Source organism: Xenopus tropicalis, chromosome 6 (genome assembly GCF_000004195.4).
Source record: "Xenopus tropicalis strain Nigerian chromosome 6, UCB_Xtro_10.0, whole genome shotgun sequence".
Lineage (NCBI taxonomy): Eukaryota > Metazoa > Chordata > Amphibia > Anura > Pipidae > Xenopus > Xenopus tropicalis.
The window spans coordinates 60419921-60442657 of NC_030682.2; the positions used below are offsets into that span (position 1 = coordinate 60419921).

At 37.7% G+C, this 22737-nt stretch overlaps 1 protein-coding gene across 4 annotated transcripts in view; it reads right to left on the reverse strand.

Moving 5' to 3' along the window:
* cobl (cordon-bleu WH2 repeat protein) overlaps positions 1 to 22737 on the reverse strand; it is a 176567-nt gene that overhangs the window by 115224 nt on the left and 38606 nt on the right. For all 4 annotated transcript variants that reach the window (XM_012965484.3, XM_031904059.1, XM_031904057.1 and 1 more), the window contains 3 exons: positions 19847 to 20050; positions 12692 to 12902; positions 10908 to 11136 (listed from right to left, as the gene is read on the reverse strand). In XM_012965484.3, the coding sequence (XP_012820938.2) occupies positions 10908 to 11136; positions 12692 to 12902; positions 19847 to 20050 (644 nt within the window). The remainder of the gene's footprint in view (positions 1 to 10907; positions 11137 to 12691; positions 12903 to 19846; positions 20051 to 22737) is intronic.

The window sequence follows — 22737 nt, forward strand, 5'->3', positions numbered from 1 at the left end:
AATAGGAGAGGACCTGGATAGAGAAACAGATTATGAAAATTAAGAATAACAATAACTGTAGTCTCAGAAAGCAATAGTTTTTTGCCTGCTGGGGTCAGTGACCCCCATTTGAAAGCTGCAATGAGTTGGGAGAAGAAGGCAAATAATTTAAAATCTATCATTTAAATCTAGATTTAGATGTATGTATATATGTGTGTGTGTGTGTTTGTATGTACATACAGTGGCTTGCAAAAGTATTCGGCCCCCTTGAACTTTTCCACATTTTGTCACATTACAGCCACAAACATGAATCAATTTTATTGGAATTCCACGTGAAAGACCAATACAAAGTGGTGTACACGTGAGAAGTGGAACGAAAATCATACTTGATTCCAAACATTTTTTACAAATAAATAACTGCAAAGTGGGGTGTGTGTAATTATTCAGCCCCCTGAGTCAATACTTTGTAGAACCACCTTTTGCTGCAATTCCAGCTGCCAGTCTTTTAGGGTATGTCTCTACCAGCTTTGCACATCTAGAGACTGAAATCCTTGCCCATTGTTCTTTGCAAAACAGCTCCAGCTCAGTCAGATTAGATGGACAGCGTTTGTGAACAGCAGTTTTCAGATCTTGCCACAGATTCTCCATTGGATTTAGATCTGGACTTTGACTGGGCCATTCTAACACATGGATATGTTTTGTTTTAAACCATTCCATTGTTGCCCTGGCTTTATGTTTAGGGTCGTTGTCCTGCTGGAAGGTGAACCTCCGCCCCAGTCTCAAGTCTTTTGCAGACTCCAAGAGGTTTTCTTCCAAGATTGCCTGTATTTGGCTCCATCCATCTTCCCATCAACTCTGACCAGCTTCCCTGTCCCTGCTGAAGAGAAGCACCCCCAGAGCATGATGCTGCCACCACCATATTTGACAGTGGGGATGGTGTGTTCAGAGTGATGTGCAGTGTTAGTTTTCCGCTACACATAGCGTTTTGCATTTTGGCCAAAAAGTTCCATTTTGGTCTCATCTGACCAGAGCACCTTCTTCCACATGTTTGCTGTGTCCCCCACATGGCTTGTGGCAAACTGCAAACGGGACTTCTTATGGTTTTCTGTTAACAATGGCTTTCTTCTTGCCACTCTTCCATAAAGGCCAACTTTGTGCAGTGCACGACTAATAGTTGTCCTATGGACAGATTCCCCCACCTCTCTGCAGCTCGTCGAGAGTCACCATGGGCCTCTTGGCTGCATTTCTGATCAGCGCTCTCCTTGTTCGGCCTGTGAGTTTAGGTGGACGGCCTTGCCTTGGTAGGTTTACAGTTGTGCCATACTCCTTCCATTTCTGAATGATTGCTTGAACAGTGCTCCGTGGGATGTTCAAGGCTTTGGAAATCTTTTTGTAGCCTAAGCCTGCTTTAAATTTCTCAATAACTTTATCCCTGACCTGTCTGGTGTGTTCTTTGGACTTCATGGTGTTGTTGCTCCCAATATTCTCTTAGACAACCTCTGAGGCCGTCACAGAGCAGCTGTATTTGTACAGACATTAGATTACACACAGGTGCACTCTATTTAGTCATTAGCACTCATCAGGCAATGTCTATGGGCAACTGACTGCACTCAGACCAAAGGGGGCTGAATAATTACGCACACCCCACTTTGCAGTTATTTATTTGTAAAAAATGTTTGGAATCATGTATGATTTTCGTTCCACTTCTCACGTGTACACCACTTTGTATTGGTCTTTCAGGTGGAATTCCAATAAAATTGATTCATGTTTGTGGCTGTAATGTGACAAAATGTGGAAAAGTTCAAGGGGGCCGAATACTTTTGCAAGCCACTGTATATATCAAAAATCATTAAAAGAGGATGCAAAGAGGTTGTAACACCAAAACTGATACAAGGACAAGAAAGAAAGATATTTTGTGCAATGATCAGTCTGTCTGTGATATACAGAATATCTATAAAATATTGCTAAATTGTATTTTGCTTCAAAAAATTGCATGCCATGTATCTGAATGTGACAGATGTTGAAGGGGGTGTGGGGAAAAAGCAAATTCTTTAATTCTTTGAAATATCATCCGGGATGTCCTATTATAGTGTCATTCTGGACAAAAATTTAGCACATGCTACATGAAATGCTGCAATACACTTCTAATCTTCTCAGTCCATGAAAATACTTCCTAGGCAAGCCAAGGTTTTATTTTCCAAACCAGCTCAATGTCTCCTCACCTATATTCTAATACTATTTCTATATGGCTCATAAGCCTTAAATGGAAACTAATTGTACCCCTGACTCTAAATGAGTTTTGAAGTCAGACAGAAAGTCAAGGAATTAAATATTTGCTCTACATACGAATACTAAGATATATCAAGAGTCAGTGAATTCAGGGGGAAATGAACATGAGCAGATATGGGTTCATTTATAGGCAGGGTAAATAGTTATATTCTCTCTTCATCTTCAACAACGGTATTAACAATGAGACAGTCATGTAATTACTACCAACACCACAAACAGCATCTTCTGTTAAGGAAAAAACTACAGATGGAGAATGGTGTGTTGCTAACAAGCACATGTCCACTTCCCGAAGGACTGTTACCCTGTGAGTAAATAATTTCCACATGTAATTTTCATTATTAGCCACCAGATGGCTGTATTTACTGTCCTTTAAAAAGACCCCTCAGACTTAATTGATTATAGATTCTGCCAAGCAAAGCTTGATGAATGAAATATTCCACAAAAGGTAGTGATTTGTATGTGGCAAGTCAAAAGTTGTTCTTTAACTACAACTTACGAGCTTTTGTGAAAAATTAGAGCTACAGTTGAAGTTTAACAGAATGTTTAAGACAAAGGTTGCACTTTCACCCAAACAGATGCTGATTATGTTTGTAAATGCAAAATTCACAAGGAACAGTTTATTTAGAACAAATTCAGCAATGTTGTGCTTTAAAGACTAGTGAAAAACCTAATAAATGACAACTAAAGAAGAACAAAACAAAGCAAGTTCTTGTTCTTTGTATCTGCTGTACAGCACTGCATATATAGTAGTGCTGTAGAAATAAAAATATACATAAGTATCTAAATAGAAACACCCCATGTATAATTCTTCCTTTGGGTACTGCTTAATACGGGTTAAGGACCTGATATCCAGAATGCCTGGGATCACGGTTTACTAGATAAAAGATCTTTCTGTAATTTGGATCTCCATGACATAAATCTAGTAAAAAATCATTTAAACATTAAATATATTAGGATTGTTTTGCCACCAATAAGGATTAATTATAGTTTAGTTGCCATCAAGTTCAAGGTACTGTATTATTATTATTACAGAGAAAACTATTACATTTTTAAAAATTGGAATTTTTTGCTTATAAAGGAGTTTATGGGAGATAGCCTTTCCGTAATTCTGAACATTCTGTCCCATACCTGTAATATGAAGATTTAATAAAGATCGTTTTTTTCCAAAGGAGTAGTTTCTATTTTGTTTTTTACATTGGTCTAAGTATGAGAGTTTAAAGAATGTATCCCTTAAAGTGGACATTTGCTATTAGATGCACATTCTCCAATTAATGTTGGTATTCTATAACAGAAAATAAATGGTCTCCAATTAATGTTGGTATTCTATAACAGAAAATAAATGGTCTCCAATTAATGTTGGTATTCTATAACAGAAAATAAATTGTCTCCAATTAATGTTGGTATTCTATAACAGAAAATAAATGGTCTCCAATTAATGTTGGTATTCTATTACAGAAAATAAATGGTCTCCAATTAATGTTGGTATTCTATTACAGAAAATATAGGGTCTCCAATAATGTTGGTAATATATAGGGTATGAGAAACATATGTAGAAGTCTTCAAAGATTTCACTCAACAACAAAATAAACGTAAGCATGCAATCTCTGTTACAAAGTTTGGAAACCATTCAACAAAATTAAATTTTCAAAGTTAGCAGGGATAACAATGCAGTATCCCATAGCAGCATCTAGCAGGTAGGATCTCTGGCCCGTGCCACACACAGCCCTTATACTCACTAACATGGGACTTTAACCAGCTGTTCTTTGCTGTGAAAAGCACCTACATTTACAAGTTAAAAGGGTACAAAAGCCAGCAGTGGTCATATTGTTGAGACCTCACAAAGACACAAGCAATAATTACAGATATTACATTTTGTGAAGTATCAGAAAATGTTATAGCAATCTGCAATAGGGTATACTCAACAATGTTTACCCAAAACATTTAGATACACACTGACACAAAAGGAGAAGGCCCATGGACATAATTTTGATCCGCCATATTTCTCACTATCAAATATGAGAATAGCTAAAGGTAGAGGACATGGCATGAGGCAGTATTAATTTTGGAATTTCACATGGGGCTAGACATGTTGCTAGTTTCTCAGGTGCCCCATCCATGGGATCTGTGCTCTGCTAAACTTCAGTCTCTCTTTACTGTTGTACTAAACTGCCCCCTCCCTACCCCCCCCCCCCCCCCCCCCGCCAGCAAACAATGGGCAGGTAACAAGATAACAGCTCCCTGACACTTTTGCTGCTGCCTGAACTGTTGGGAGCTCCATGGGCTAATAGCACTGCCGGTACTGTCCTGAATTTTAGTGAGTGGGTAAACAGGTGAGAGCACAAGTATTATTCCTAATGCTTGGAACTGGATAAGGGATCTTTCCATAATTTGGATGGGGAGAGGCTGCCGAGTGAAGGGATGTAGTTGGGAAGGCAGATGCCAGGGGCTTTGCCTTGGGCTCTTGTGCACGTTGGCATGGCTTTGATCCTTAGATCTATTTATTAGGGTTTCATCTCTAGTAGTACACATACCAAAGGCTCTAATCAATTACACACCACATCAGATCTAACTGATCTTGTCTTATGCCCTGGAAACATATCTACCCTAAAGGGAAAGCAAGAAAAAAAAAATATGGCTACTCCTATCCTCTATACATCAGGTGTATAACACTTCTGTACTAGTAGGGTATGGTACCATTACTAAACACACCCTGGTGAATAATTTTAATTAAGTTCATTGATTAAGTTGGCTACTCACTAAATCCCTTTATTTTATTCCTGGTTTAGGTCAGTTTAGGTCATATTCCTGGTTTAAGTAAGTTCTTGTCAAACTGTTCACCCTTCATGGTCCGGGTCAACTTAGCCCATAACCATTCTTTCAAGAATATCTAGAGAAACAAATTGATATTTATTCCAAATATTACTCTAACTGACCTCCAACCTGGACTCTTGGGGGCACATTTACTAATGCATGAACTGGCCGAATGCGTCCGAATGCGTTTTTTTCGTAATGATCGGTATTTTGCGATTTTTCGGAAAATTGACTCGACTTTTTCGTAGCCGTTATGACTGTTTTGCAAAATGTCACGACTTTTTCGTAGCGTTACGACTTGCGCGAAAAGTCGTGACTTTTTCGCAGCTTTCGCGCCGAATACGAAAGATTCGGATTCATTCAAGCTTCAGTATGGTGACTTTTCTTGGGCCAGGTTGGAGCTGCAGAGTGCCATTGAGTCCTATGGGAGGCTTCCAAAATCATGCTAAGTCTGAAAGTTTACGAAAAAGTCGCGACAAGATACGAGCATATCGTAACGGCTACGAAAAAGTCGTGACTTTTCGCGCAAGTCGTAATGGTTACGAAAAAGTCTCGACAATTTACGAAAAGTCGTAACGGGGATGAAAAAATCGCAAAAAATACGAAAAAGTCGCAAAATGTTCATTTTCCAATCGGAATTTTTCCAATTCGGATTCGATTTCTTGTCTTAGTAAATCAGCCCCATAGTGTATCTTGGATGAGCAAACTCTTACCCCAATTATTCATATCGTGCTCCCACCCCTGCCACTACTCCAACATCCCTTCACAAAGAGGTCACCAGCTCCACTGTTTGGGAACCACTGATCTAGTTATGATTTAGGTATTGTACATATGTATGTATAACTTTATTTATAAAGCACCACAAGGGTACGTAGCACTGTACAATCTTACAAAATACAAAATTACACACAGGGAGGACAAGTGTTATAATAAATACAATAAATATATATAAATGCACAGGGAATAAGTGCCATGTGGTATGAGACACAGTAGGAAGGAGGTCCCTGCCCCGTAGAGCTTACAGTCTAAGTGGATGGGTAACACACAGGCAGAAACTGGAAGGTAAGAGTGCACCAGGTATGGGTATTTGTTCTTAAGTGCAGGACTAGGCAAAATAATGTTTTAGTGCTCCAAAAGGTAACAGTTGAGCTTTTTCTTGAAGAGAGTTAGTGAGTGTTCCCTACAGAGGGACTCAGAGTTCCAGAGGTAAGGAGCAGCAAGATAGAAAGGTTTAAGACGAGAGAGCGCAGTGGGTTTGGATGGTGTAAAAAGACAGAGGCTCTGAGAGGAGCAGAGGAGACGACAAGGAACGTGCAGGGAGACCAGTGAAGAAATGTAGTGAGGAGCAGAGGAGTGAAGGGCTTTGAAAGTTTGCAGAAGGTTTTGTATGCTATCCTTTGCTTAACAGCCAGCCATGCTAGAGAGGCTATGTGGGGCTGAACAGATTCCCTCTTAGGAGAGAGCAGGAGGATCCTGGCAGCAGAGTTTAAGATTGATTTCAGGGGAGAGAGGTGGGAGTCTGGGAGGCTGGTTAGTAAGAGATTGCAGTAATCTAAGCGGGAAAGGATTAGTGTTTTAGCTGTTACTTGAGAAAGAAAGGGGTGCGTCTTGGCAATATTGCGGAGGAAAAAATGGCAGGTTTTGGCAGTGTTATTAATATGATTAGAGAAGGAGAGGGACTGGTCAAAGATAACCCCAAGGCAGCGTGCAGAATTAACAGGGTTAATGGTCATGCCGTCAATAGTAATGGTGAAAGGAGAAGGGCTAGGTTTGGGCAGGAAGACCATGAGCTCTGTTTTAGCTAGGTTAAGTTTGAGGTGGTGCCTGTTCATCCAGGAGGCGATAGCCAGGAGGCAGTTACCAATCTGGGTTTGAACATCAGCGGTTAGTGCAGGGGTGTCTAAATATATCTGGATGTCATCTGCATATAAGTGATATTTAAGACCAAAAGAAAAAATAAGGTCTCCTAAAGAGAAAGTGTACAGGGAGAACAGCAAAGCACCAAGCACAGTGCCCTGAGGCACTAAGAAGAACCGGGGTAGAGGATTTGTTAGCAAGAGCAACAGAGAAGGAGTGGTTAGAGAGATAGGAAGAGAACCAGGATGCAGCTTGATCCCGGATACCCAGAGAATAGAGAATTTGCATAAAGGCAGAATGGTCGACAGTATCAAAAGCAGAGGAAAGGTCCAGCAGAATTAGAACTGAGTAGTGTCCCTTGGCCTTGGCAGTCTGGAGATCATTTGCCACTCTACATACAGCCATCTCAGTGGAGTGCGCAGGCCGAAAACCAGACTGCATAGGGTCAGATTATGAGTGCAGAGGAAGTTAGTGACACGAGATAAGACAAGACGTTCCAGAAGGGGCAGGAGAGAGACAGGACGGTAGTTAGAAAGGCAGGATGGGTCCAGTGTAGCCTTTTTAAGAATGGGTTTGACACATGCTTGTTTGAATAGAGAGGGAAAAGTTCCAGAAACCAGAGAGGAATTGAATATGTGGGTAAGAGCTGGAGTAAGGGCAGGGGCACACTGTTTAAGTAGTGACAAGGGCATAGGATCCAGCGAGCAGGTAGTAGGTGGAGAGGATCGGAGAAGCTGAGAAACTTCAAACTCTGTTACGAGATCAAAGGAGCTAAATACAGAAAGAGGAGATTCGGGAAGGTTGAGATTACTGGTATCTGAAGGTTGGGAAAATTTTTGCGGATAGAATCGACTTTGCTTTTAAAGAAGTCAGCTTGTTCAAGTAAATATCCAGGCCCCTCTTAAAGGCATTAATAGAATCTGTCATCACAACATCACTCGACAGAGCATTCCCAGGATCGGACTGAGGGGTGCAGGACCCAACGTGGCTACTGCCCTAGGGGCCCTGCACCCCCTCAAGGGACACTGCCGCCCCCCCCAACCTCCCTCCACCGGGTGCACATACTTTATTCTTACCTTAGGCGTGTCAGGAGAGGGGGAGCACCGGCGGGGATCATCCCAGTCTCAGCCTTGGCATTCCATAACCTCACTGTCCTCAATGTCAAAAAACACCCAAGATACTTCAAGCTCTAATCCTTTTATATGAAAGGGGTGGCCTTTGGTGCACTGATCGTTGGCACCAGTGGGTCCAGCCCAGACCAGATCCCCACCAGGCACTGCCCTGAGCCAGTGGTCTATCTCCTCTCTCTGAGTGCCCTAAAGGTATGTGCACTCAGGGGAGGAGGTCAGATGGGTTGTGGGGGCCCCTGTGGGGTGTGTGTGGGTGAAGGCCCCTTGGAGGGTGCAGGAGCCCCTGAGGCAGCAGCCCCAGTGGGCCCTGAACTCCCCAGTCCGACCCTGCCTCTAATATACCTAAAAAAGGGTAATCATGTTTCCTTGCAAGCATCTTATTTCCAGAGAAAACAACCCCAACCTTGACAGTCAACTCTCATAACTTAAATTCTCCATCACTTTTACCAGTTTAGTTGCAGGTCTCTGTACTCTCTCCAGCTCATTAATAGAGCCCAAAACTGTAATGCATACTTAAGGTGAGGCCTTACTAGAGACCTATACAGAAGAGATAAGTATGTTTTCATCCCTTGAGCTAATGCCTTTTTATGCATGACAGTACATTATTTACTTTTGTATAGAGATGCACCAAATTCAGGATTCGGTTCAGGATTCAGCCTTTTTAAGAGGGATTGGGTTTTGGCCGAATCCAAGTGCTTGCCCGAACCAAATCCAAATCCTTAAAACTTTTTGTCATGCAAACACGGAAGTTGAAAGTTTTTAGCATGTGGTTTGGGATTTGCCTGAATCTTTCATGCAGAATTTGGGGTTCAGGCAAATCCCAAAATAGTGGATTGAATGCATCCATACTTTTGTAGCCACAGAATGACATTGCCTGGAATTAGACAACTTGTTATCTTTAAAAATCCCCATATCCTTCTCAATTAAGGATAACCCAACACACTACCATTTAGTGTATAACTTGTATTTATATTATTTCTATTAAATGCATAACTTTTCAGTTATCAACATTGAACTGATTGCAATTGGTACAGGCAAAATTAAAAAAAAAAATTACATTTGAAGACTTGTCCTTAACTCATATCCCCCATTTACCCTTAATTGTGTACCAATATGTACAGTACTAAGACAGCTGGGTTGCAGCTGTTTGCAGTGGCTGCATGTGTAGTAACATTTACATACTATAGATCGACTTTATTTATCGACATTATTTTTCTGCATTTTTCTGAGAAGGTTCAAAAATTAGAACAATGTATGTGTATGATCAGATTTTTTGTACATTTATAGTTATTTGTTTGCTGTACTCAAATGGCAGTATTCCAGTTACATCATGAAAAGGTCATTTGTTGTCTTTGTGACTACATTGTTAAATCTACTGATGGGTTGGGATAAGAGAAGTTTAACCAACCAGAATAGGGGGTTGGTATTTGTATTGCTGAAGTAGGTTGGAAAGAATTGTGTAGGTTATACCTAAACAAGGAAAATCAAGAATATATTTTTCATTATTTCCATAATGTGTACAAGTGCATTATTTAAATGCATGCATATAGTGCTGAAGGGCACACAATTAAATGGAAATAACTAGTGAAACATTTTGTGACATTTGTTAGATAGTTAGTACATGACAAACTATTCATAATTTCCATCTACAGGTGAGACATTTGACATTTGAGAAAACGTATTAATTATTACACACACATACAAAACCCACACACATATATCTAAGCCGTTTTGTTAACATATATTACGTGGCATTAAAATGAAGACATTTGAAGCTAAGCCTAATTATAAACTGGCTTTTCAACTTTAGCATAATGACTTTATGTACAGTTATAAAAGCAAATACAATGGTTATAAACAGGTATGGGGCCTGTTATTTAGAATGCTCAGGTATTTGTAAGGGGTCTTTCTGTAATCTGTATCACTATACCTTAAGTCTATTAAAAATAATTTCAGCTTTAAATAAACCTTGTAGGACTGTTTTGCCTCCAGTATGGTTTCATGCAGCATAGTCAGGATTAAATACAAAGTACTGTTTTATAATTACATAGAAAAAGGGAATATTTTTGTTTTTTCTTTGTATTTTCAAATTTGAATTATTTGATTAAAATGAAGTCTATAAGAGATCTGGAACTTTCTATATAACTGATACCTTTATATATATAAAGCAGTGTAGTTGTTACTTATCTTTACAATAGCCTCCAAACCTATTATTTTACCTCAGACCATGCCTAAACCATTTCTTAGTAAGGGAACTTGTCATTTCTGCATCCAGTTTTCTATCACAGGTAAAATCTGCACCACCTGCAAGGTGAGCTTTTGGGGTTTTCAAGTTGTGCTGATGCTGATGGTATTACATAGAAGCAGGGAAGGGGAACCATCTACTTCCTGTATCAGGCTAGTACACACAAACTAGACATTAATAAATATTATCAACTGTGCATAGAATTTAAAAACATAATATGATGGTTATCATTATATACCAACCCTAGTAACCAATCAGGCTTATAATTTTTATTCTAACTGCACCACATTGCTAATTCATTGTAATGGGTTACTGCTGTTTAGTGGAAAATTCGTACCTGTTGTGTGTTGTTTAATGGTTTTGTAGAGCTAAAAGAGCAGTAAAAGTGTGTATTCTTTTAAATGATAAGAGAAGTATATCTACATTTAACACTTCTATAAAAGGTAATTGCTTGAACATGTATTCATGTAAGTTTGTTGCTAGTAATTCAGATGCTTTTGTTGTTTATTGCCCATTCTCTAAAGGTGATAAGCACTAGTTCATTTATTATACCAACTATAAGCTGCTTGAATGACTTTGACACTAATGACACTCACCTTGCTTGCTATTCCAAGCATAAAGCTCCTTGATTCCCAAGACCTTAAGTGACTTTGCCATATCCAGTTCCTCCTTGCTGGTAGTGTCTCTCAATAAAATAACATCCTCAAGCTGAAATTCACACTTCTCACATATGGCTGCTACAATATTTTGCAAGGGCACTTCAGGACTGACTCTCACTACAGTTTTTTGGGTCCCAAGGAAATTCACAACAAGCCGTACAGTTTTCTAGGGGACAAAAAAAAAGAACAAAAGGCCCATTAGATTCTGTACAGTGAGAACTGGCAACTGTCAAATGGTATAAAGTGAATTTAGATAGCACAGTTTGGTCTTCCTCCTTTCACCTGATAGTTCTCATACATATGTAATGACTCATTAGCATTTGGCTTGTAGGGGCGGAACAGGTCAGATGAAAAAGGAGCTTAGAAGCTTTTATTCACAAAGCTACCATGTGCTTTAGTAGGAATCTACTAGGAAACTACAATCACACCTGGAGAAGGTATTTAGCCTCCACACATTGTCACACTGACAAAAGGCTTAGCAAGAAGATTCAGATGAATGCCTCTCAAGTCAGACGCTACCTATTACGGATTAGCCATTACGTAGATATTACACAAACAAAGCGTGTGCAAAAAAGAAAGCATAACATGCAAGACATTTTAGCTATTCACTCTCAAAGAATTGTATTATAAGACTAGCTAGCATTGACATACCTAGTAAAATACAGTATGGTGCTTCCAGCCTTTCTTCACATTGTTAGTTCTAAATTTTAAGTGTGGGGGTGCGTATACATACATTGTGTTTGTAAGTACTGTATATATACACATATATGCTTCATACACACACAATATACAGTATGGTGCTTGAAAGTTTGTGAACCCTTTAACATTTTCTGTATTTTTATATATATATATATATATATGACCTAAAACATCACCTGATTTTCAAACAAATCCTACAAGTAGAAGAAAACCTAGTTAAACAATTAAAACAAAAATTATATTTAGTCATGTATTGGGATGACAATCAGGTGTGAGTGAGAGACCCTGTTTTATTTAAAGAACTAGGATCCAGCACAGCGTGATCACACATGGACTCATGCAGCATGGCTAGGGGTTAAGTACAAGGTATTGTATTATCATTACAGATGATAAAGAAATCAATTAAAGAATCATAATTAATTACTTAAAACAGACTCTGTGAAAGACGGCCTTCCATAATTGGGATCTTTCTGGTTTACAAAAAAAGGGATCCCAGACCTGTACTGTATTAGAATTTACTTAGGATTAACAGTATGTTACAATATAAAGACAGGAGAAGGCAGGCCATATACTTGTACAAAGGTCATGAAAAAGATATTTGAAATAATTTTTTTGGTGTCTAAAGATTCTGTTCTATGAACCCCCCAGTGATTGTAATTACTTACCTTAAACCCCAGGCCAGTGCTCCTGTTAGGAGAAAACTGCACCCGCCCCGGGGTAGCTGTGAAAGAGCGATATTCTTCCTTCTTTAGTTACGCCAATTGTGCATGCGCAGTAGAGTGAAAAACCAACTTTAATAAAAAAAAGCCGGCTTTTCACTCTACTGTGCATGCATTGGCCCAGGATTTTGAAGAAGACAGGAGGAAGAGGACCGCTCCTTCACCGCTACCTCTATAAGGTAAGCGATTACAATCACTGGGGGGTGCCTACCATTTTGGTACCTCCCAGTAATTTTATCTTTCCTTCTCCTTCACTGCAGCATCACCTATTATCATACAGTATGTCTGTAAGTAAATTCTTACCTCTGGAATCACTGGAGCAGGCTTTTTTACTTTGATTTCTGCAACTTTCTCCTTCAGACATACTGTTTGAACATCCAGTGTTCCAATGAGAGTATTTGGCCTCAAAGTGAACGGTTGCTGGGACTCGCCAGATTTTGCCTCAATGATATGCTGAGCAGGATTCAAATGGTACTGACTGCATAAATCCACCAGCAGGTCCATCACTGCTTTACTAGAAAAGAGAGTTGAAAGGGCTAGTTCCTTAAGCACATTTTCAAAAACAAAAACTTAAAATCAGTGCCAAAAGGACAGCTTTAGTGCCCCACCACTATCCCCTTACACCCTAGTCCCCTGTGAGTTGGATGGAAGTCTTTCTGGGGAGCAGTACATGCTCAGCTAGATGCACTTTACCAAAGCATAAAATATCAAAAATATGGTATTTTATTATCCATCCTAATAGTGTAAGGGGCCCCCCATCGATTGTTTTAAAGACTGGACTGGATATGATTATTCTAAATAGTATAGAGAAACTTGAAAGCAACACAGGACAGACCTCTGTCATCTACATGTACTTGTATACAAAAAGATTTATTGCAAGAGTGAATACTGTTTTTGAAGCATTTTTTTAACCACATTTTATGGCCTCTGAAAACTGATAATATCATGAAGGGCTAATCCACAGTAAGCGAAATGGTCAGATGATCTGACATGTTGTTATCAAAGTATATAACTAAATAGAAAAGATCTATATTTTTACTAAATGATTGGTTCCTCGCACCACCTCTTCCCACCCAGTCAACATGCCGAGGAAGGGCGTTGACAAATTACATTTTTAGAGTAAACTGGCCTATTGTGCCTTGAGAGGGCTGCAGGATAGTCTGAATCCTGGATAGTCTGAATTAAAACTGTTTACTATAATTATTAAGGTGTCATACCTGCCCAGGGGGTCAGGAAATGTATACAATATTTTCACCTTCAGGCTAAACATATGTCAACTTTTTACAATTATGCATTATCTACAAACTAAATGAACTCTTTCAATAGTAATCAACTGGGAAAAGTTGTTGTACCCTACAATTCAAAGGTAGTGGTAATACCAGGGCTCCCACTGCGGGCTGCATCAATGGGTTCAGCAGACTTGGACCTAAAGAATTACACAGACTTGGATTTTAAAGCCGAGCACTGGAAATGAATCCCCACTTTGAAAATCCTCAGTGCTACTATGTCAAAAAGTACAAATGCATTTGCATGCAATTCTATATACAGTATCAGACGCAGGTGCACTAAATGTAAATCTTTGCAAGCCTGAATATGCTCTGGGAAAATTGCATTTTGGGAAAAAACATGACCAACTTTGTACTTTGCACACAGCACTTGTGTTCCTAAATGAGCCCTACAGTTTAGGAAGCCTATGGAAATGATTTGCAAGGTAAAACAGGTGAAAACTGGTAGAGCAAATTAATTAATTTTATTGCAACTGTAATAACATTTGAATGAGACCCTGTGTAATTACCTTACATAGAGAAAGATATAGATAGATACCTACATAGATAGATACATACATAGATAAACACAATATATTGTGTATATAATAGATACTATATAATGGATACTAAGGCTCAGAAAAAAAGACTTTAAAGATAAAATCTTGCTTTGTGTGCCAGCTATTCTTAGCATACCCAGTAAACAGGCTCCAAGCCTCGCCTACATTATTTATTGCACGATACCTAAACCTAAAGCTTGAAAGTCAGGAATTGGCAGATCACATAGTAAACTTATCCCAAACACTGTGTACTTCTTGGCACCAAGTCTGCTACTTCCCTGAAAAATACCAATACTAGCTTCACATTTTAGTGGAAGTGGTGAAGTTTTAAAGAGAGAATGGGATGGGACAACATGAAACAATCTGCTACCAAATATATTTTCCAGTACTAAATATAACTACCCAATCAGTTATCCTCTAGTAGTGCATCTAAATATTCTGTAACAAATAATAAAGAAAGGTCATTTGAAGAAATTTAAACCACAGGGGTTTGTTATGCTTTACTCTATAAGGGGTAAATTAAACGTGAAATTTAACTGTTGTTATATTATGAATTCAGGTCAGTACTTAGTGCTGCGTGGAATGAGTGCAGTGGGATAAGTGCAGGGTCTCAAATGTATACCATACTCACCAGTCAGACATAATATACAGGAAACGTGCACTAAATTATAATCTGACACCCTCCCCTGTAATATAATCCTCAGTATTCTTGCATTAATACTAGCAAAATCCTTGCGAGCATAAAGCTCAACATCTCAGTATTCTTGTGGGGACACTTATGGCACATAAACTTATAGTACATAATCCCAAGAAATGAGGCATACTGGAATAAAATCCTTAATATTCCTACATTGGGACATACTCCATGGTAATTTTGTGAATACAATTGGACCAAGAAATCCTGCACCAAATGGGTCCATCCCACTCCCTAGAGACTGATCCCCAATACATGTTTGTTTAGACATGCATAACACCCTTACCAGGATATAATAATAATAATTAGGACCTACACTTGCTCTCCACTTCATTTGAACTACAAAAACAGGACCCACCTTAACAACCACCATTTAAATGGCCTGCCCCCCTGCCCAGCACAAGCTTTTTTGCAAATGCCACATGGGCCTGCCTAGAGGGGGCATCCCGCAGGCCTAAAATTTGCTGGGCCCCTTACAGCAATCTTGAATTAAAGCATTATTTTTTAGGGTGTTGGGGATCACAATGAGAGTATTAGGAAGACAAAAAAACACCATGCTGTTTATTACATGAATCTCTATAAATTGCCATTCTGCAGATTCGATTTATTAATGTATTGCTGCAACATGTGTGCTGCAACACATGTGACCCAAAGCAATTACTACTATTTGCCACCCCTAAAGAGGGTTCTGTGTGAGAATAAAATTGGATTAATATTCTTTATTGTTCTAGTCCTACATTCTAGTCATCTAAATGATAATCCAGAACTTGCATAAAAGTTAAAGTCACATGTGCACATTTACCCATAATAACCAATCAGTGATTAGCACTTTTCAGCCAGCAGTAGATAAAACCATAAAAACAAACAGCTGATTGGTTGCTATGGGTTACTGGCCAGGTGCAAATATGTCCCTCATTCATAAACAAGTCCACAAACATTAATGGAGAGTAAGTTAAAGATTTCTATATTTTAAAGACCAATTTCAGACTGCTTATTTTTAGAACATAAATATGATTTGCATAATGAAAGAAAATGTAATTGCAGTATACATTAATTAAATATAGCATTAAGGTTTTTCATTGTGGAAAAAAAACAAAGGGTGTGGTTCCCTTTAAATACACCACTTCATCCCTGTATTCAAATATAATATGTATTTATACCCAACCTCTTACAGCTAGTCTCTAATTGTTATTGCAAGAAATAGTGAAGGTGTGTCCAGTAAACTGTCAGAGGAGAATTTATTTTGCAGTAGTTATGTGCTCTTAATAAAACATGTTACAGACAAAGCTGCATAAATTATCAACAAGAATTGTCTTCAGTCAATGGGTCTTTTTCTTTTTAAACCAATCAACAATGAGAAACTAAACCAAACCAATTGCTAAAAGAAAAATAAAGGAATATGGGTCATGGCAACCTGGCAATAGTTGGTAACAATGGGCTTTGATGGTGAAACGATGACTGCATACTTTTATACTGTATGCTTTTTATCATGTCAAAACAATTTCATCAACTCACTGACCACATCTAGGCTTATGTAAAAGCACCAACATAAATTATACTGCTCAGTGGGAGAAGCCATACTGGTTGGCAAGCATATCTTATGCTTACAAAAACATTAATGACATTGCTGTAGGCAAGTGCTTATAATGTAATTCTTGTATGATTTAAACAAGTGTTCTTGAATACAGGGCTACCCTTATTTTGCTCAGCTTTAAGAAAAAAAACACTGATTTTCTAAATGAAATTGGTCACTGTAATGTTAGCAGTAGGCTGACCCCTACATTCAGCAAATCAAGTAAATGCAACCATTTAAGAACCTGTTAAATTAGTACAGCAATCCTCAACAGCTACAGTACTTTGCCCACATCCTTGGGTTTAGCACCCTCTTGTGGAAATGTTTTTCTTATTTTAATTTTAATGCTCATTTTCTCAGGTTCCACTATTTCTCCATATGGTTGAATCTACAATACCATATGACTCAACATATTACAGCATTAAAACATAGGAACAGCTTTACAAAATATCAGACTGGGTAATCAAAAAGTATTTCCAGCAGTTTGATATTTGATATTTAGTTTTTATTACATTTATATGTAATAAAATATACATATATAGGGGCTGATTTACTAACCCACGAATCCGACCCGAATTGGAAAAGTTCCGACTTGAAAACGAACATTTTGCGACTTTTTCGTATGTTTTGCGATTTTTTTGGATTCTGTATGAATTTTTCGTTACCAATACGATTTTTGCGTAAAAACGCGAGTTTTTCGTATCCATTACGAAAGTTGCGTAAAAAGTTGCGCATTTTTCGTAGCGTTAAAACTTACGCGAAAAGTTGCGCATTTTTCGCGTAAGTTTTAACGCTACGAAAAATGCGCAACTTTTTACGCAACTTTCGTAATGGATAGGAAAACTCGCGTTTTTACGCAAAAATCGTATTGGTAACGAAAAATTCGTACAGAATCCGAAAAAATCGCAAAACATACGAAAAAAATCGCAAAATACCGATCATTACGAAAAAAACGCAATCGGACTCCATTCGACCCGTTCGTGGGTAAGTAAATCAGCCCCATAGTGTGTGTGTATATATATATATATATATATACACTATTCAACTAACTGGTACATTCCTCAAAGCGGATATTTGTCAGTTCCAGAACTCAATTGAGGGCTTCGAGTAGTCAACTGAAATAAAAACTTGAAGTGATACCACTTAAAGAGCAGCCCCATAGTGGTTTGTATCAATGTTGGCCTTTTCTACTAAATCAGTTTAAACATCACACAAAGTGAAGACAAATAAAATGTTAACACAAAAATGTACTTTATTTGTTCCTAATAAAAACATTATATATAATTTATGCATGGTATGTGTATAGATAGGTCAGTATAGGTTATGTTTGTGCAGTGGTTCACTTGGAAGGGTTAAACTTGATGTTCCATGGACTTTTTTCAACCCAACATAACTATGTATAGTCCAGAAAAAGCAAAAAGGTTTCTTTCTGGTTGCTAACAAGCAATCCTTATTGTTCCATTGGTGCCACAGTAGGATGTGATGAATACATTCTCAGTTAGGTAAGTGTTTTTGGAATTGTTCTGAAAATATATTTTATACTTTCTGAGTTTTTTTGAATTAGTGAATTTATTGCAATTTTTAATATAAAATAGTTGAAAACATGCATCTCAAAAAAAACTTATGTATTTAGTCTAGATGAATTACTTTTAATGGAGCTGTAGAGAGTACCTATACATTACATAGGCATATTAGTCCTACAATGTGAAAGTGAAGGTAGGTTGCATGCATGCATGTGTGTGTGTGTATGCACACTTAGGGGCACATTTACAAAAGCATGAACGCTCGAGCGACTTTTTCGTACGGCGCACGACTTTTTCGGACGTTTGCACGAAAAAATCGGAAAGGTTTTACCGCTGTTTACAATTGTTCGGTACGAAAATTTCGTGACTTTCGGATCGCCAATACAATATTATCGTGACTAATACGATTTTTTCGTAAGCATTTTCGTGATATTTGCGATCTTACGAAATTTTAGTTTCCAATACGATTTTTTCCCATTCGTGATTCGGATTCGTGGATTAGTAAATGTGCCCCCTAGTATAATATTTAATTAAACAGCAAAATGTGTTTTTTCTTGCAAAGCTTAAATAGAACACAACTTTTATTCATATTTGGAAGGGACAAAATAAACTATACTAAGAAACAAGGTGTGGCATTGTTTTATAATAGCATCCTAATTATATAAGCAGAATATAAAGGGGCGGGTATCCAAATTAATTGGCATCATTGAGTGTACTGTACTATATATACAGCAAGTTATTATTTATAAGGGTACTGTGTCTTCTTTATTTTACACTTTAAGGGAAAGCACCTTTTATCCTTTCACCATGTATTTAGCTGTGGAGACTTTTATCTTGGTGGGGTACAGAACAACAGGTCTAACTATTGACAAACTATTGGCATGTAGTATGTCTTGGTAAAACTCACTGTTAGACAGACAGCTGAGGGTCTAATTTTATGCTGTGTAAACAGAAATTTGCCAATAAAATTGTGTAAAAAGTTGTGTAAAATAAATGGTGAATTTCTCTGTCCGAATACCTTATTTTAAAGGAGAAGGAAAGTCATTTTGGCATTTTACTGCCAATAGATTGGCCACATTAGTGCCACCTAGAACACTATATTTATTCTGCAAAAAGCTTTATCATACCTGAGGAAAGAGCCCTAGAAGCTCCCTCCATTCATTTCAGATAGCAGCTTCCATTTTAGTGTGGTGTCAGTAGCTTCATGCTGCAGATCTAGCAATTGGTAGCTTAGATCACACATTTTGATGGGAGGGGGAGCAGGAGAGGGGAGAGAGCTGTGCAGACTCTGGCCCCAAGAATAAAGGATTTTTCTGAGAAAAGAGACAGATACCAAACTACATGTGTACACAAAATTTTTTCTTTTGATAGAGGACTCAGTGCAGCTGTTGTGTGACAAAGCTGCCATAGTTTTTACTTTTCCTTCTCCTTTAAGCAACTTTTTAGCTGGGTTTGTTTTTTTTAATTTTTATAGATATTAAATTATTTGCCCTCTTCTTCTGCCTCTTCCTTTTTTGCAAATGGGGGGGTCGAAAACTACAGTTCTGTGAGTATACAATGCTATTGTTATTGTTATATTTTATCACTTATCTTTCTGTTCAGATCTTCTCTTATTGATTTTTCAGTCTTTCATTCAAACTACTGCCTACTTGCTAGGGCAATTTGGAAATTTTAGACTAAGGTGCTGGTGAACAAAATGCTAATAATTCTAAAAAAAATGATTAAGTTTATTTATAAAATTTATTTATAAAAGTTTATTTAGAGGTAAACAAGGCAAAAACACAATTATCATCTACAAACATGTTACATGTCTTCTATTTATATTATAGTAATTAGTTCTCACCTTCCATCCACAGTGACTGTTTTTCCTCGACCATCAGGTAAATATATTCTGAGGTCCATTTTCCTGTGCAGCATGTTCTCCTTTAAATCTTCAGGGCTCTGGCTGTCTGTCTCATCAAAATCTAAGGATGATCTCTGTTCTATTGATGGTGTTGGCAGAGAAGTTTGATTTGGAGGAGGAGGCGCTCTTGCCTTTAGCTTTTTTCTAACAAAAACATTGCAATTAAATAATTAACTTTTGCACAATTTTATAATATATGCAGTTTCCAGCAATAGATTTTGAAATTACTATTAAGATATACTGAGCAGCCTGCATTGTTTTACCTGACTCTTCATGCAGTTTGGATATACAAGTATGGGACCTATTATCCAGAATGCCTGGGACTAGGTGTTTTCTGGATAAGGGATCTTTCTGTAATTTGGTTCTGTCTTCACACCTTAATGAAATTTTTTTTTGCATCCAATAAGGATTAATTATATCTTAATTGGGATCAAGTACAAGGTACTGTTTTATTATTAGAAAGAAAAAGGACATTGTTTTTAAAAGCTAATTATTTGCTTATAGTGGAGTCTATGGGAGATGGCCTTCCCGTAATTCAAAACATTCTGGATAAAGGGTCTCAACCAGTACAATTCCCAAACCAGTATAAATTATATGTCCTGTAAATCAGCCCCATGGTCTAATGTAACCCATAAACACACCTATTACTGAACATTTGTTTAATTCAGAAAAACAATCTTAAAGGGGGTTTTCACCCGTTTTCTTAACTTTTTGTATGATGTAGAGAGTGCTATTCTGAGACAATTTGCAATTGGTCTTCTTTTTTTATTATTTGTGGTTTTTTAATTATTTAGCTTTCTGTCCAGCAGCAATCCGGCTTGGACTTTCAGAAGCTATATGGTTGCTAGGGCCCAATTTAACCTAGCAACCTGGCAGTGGTTTGAAAGAGAGACTGCAATAAGAATAGAGGAGCCCAAATTACTTTCTTAAATAGAAAATAATAGTTACAAATTTACATGGGGATGAAAAAAGACCGGAATCTATCAAGTTCAACCCTTCCAAGTAAACCCAGCACACACAACCTATACTTACCAATCTATACCAACACATACATAAACAATATATACAAACATTAATACTAACTGTAATTATTAGTATCCCAATAGCTTTGGATATTATGCTTGAAGAAAAACTCATCCAGGCCCCTCTTAAAGGCATTAACAGAATCTGCCATTACAACATCTCTAGGAAGGGCATTCCCCAACCTCACTGTCCTCACCGAGAAAACCCACCTATGCTGCTTCAATGAAAGCTCCATTCCTCTAATCTAAAGGGGTGGCCTCTGGTGCATTGATTGTTTTTCTGGGAAAAAAGAACATCCCCTATCTGCCTATAATCCCCTCTAATGTATTTGTACAGAGTACAAGTAATAATAATAATTAAATTGCAGCCGCACAGAGCAATAGTTTTTGGGCTGCCAGGGTCAGTGACTCTCATTTGAAACCTGGAAGGAGTCAAAAGCTGAAGACTAATAATTCAAAAACTACAAAAAAAATAAATAATAAAGACCAATTAAAAAGTTATTAATTAAATAATAGGCCATTCTATAACATACTAAAAGTTAACCTGAAGGTAACGCACCACTTTAAGGGGAAAAAGTTGTACCAGAAACAGCTCATCATTACCAAAAAAACATGAGTCTTCACATGTGTTCTCCAGCGAAGGACAGAAGATGATTCAGGCACAAGATTAAAAACAGTGATTTAGGAATCCTTATATTAACCTGCATGTAAGAAACACTTAAGCGCTCTTGATTACACATTTTTATTACAAAGAGAGTGCCATTATTACAGCTGTGCGGTAGGTGAAAGGAATGGTTTCTTCTACATTCTGAGGAAAAGCACATACTACTTTTGAATATATGTCTTCTGCAGCCACTAAACTAAAGGAGGAATCATAAAAGTATGCTAGTTCTATCCCATCAACTCCCACCCATCAGGCTTCCTATTTTAGTTGGCTGAGGATTTACACTTTCTTTTTATATTACTATGAAATATGAGTCTGCTATCCTTAAAATAGTTAGAACTGTATTTAGTAAGCAGCAATTTTAAAATAAATAACACAATCTTTGTTACCAAAGGGGATTGGAGAAGCTCTGTTTCATTCTATGGCAAGAAGCTGTATAAGATTTTAATCTTGCACCCTTAGGGTAAGGGTAAGTACTCTATGTAAAGCAAATGGTAATGACATTTAGTGAAAACAACAAGTTTATATATATTCATTTCCCTAAGAGGCAAAAGATCATTTCTGACGTTGCTCTATGTGCTACTTTTCTAACACTCAAAGTCAAGTCAAGTTAAAGGTGTTGTACATAAGGTTAAATGAACCAAAGTTCAAGTATTTTACTATAGTTAAGAGGAAAGTTACACGTATAAGTGTCTTCAATGCAGCTTAATTTACTCCTGTACCTTCTGGATCTCAAGTTGTTGGCTATTTTTATCCCCATTACATAGGTCTCAAATCGCTCACTTTAATCTGCATATTTTGGAGTTACACATTTAGAAAGTGAATGGTGAACCTGACATATTCTAGAATAATACATAGAGAAAATCTGTCAGATACATATAATACTGATTGATCCAACTGTGCCTCTCTATAGTTCAGTCCAGAACATGCACTGCTGGCCTGGCAGATTTGGGAACAAAGATAATTCTAAGGTTCATAACAATCAGATGGAGTTGAATTGTAGATGCTGCAATTTAACACCTTTCTATATATATATATATCCCTTAACAGTTCCATGTAGTGTTCATGATTGTATTTCTGCTAAAACTATACTTTTTCCTCATACTCCAATCCTGCCAGCTCTTTTTTTTTTACAAAAAGTTATG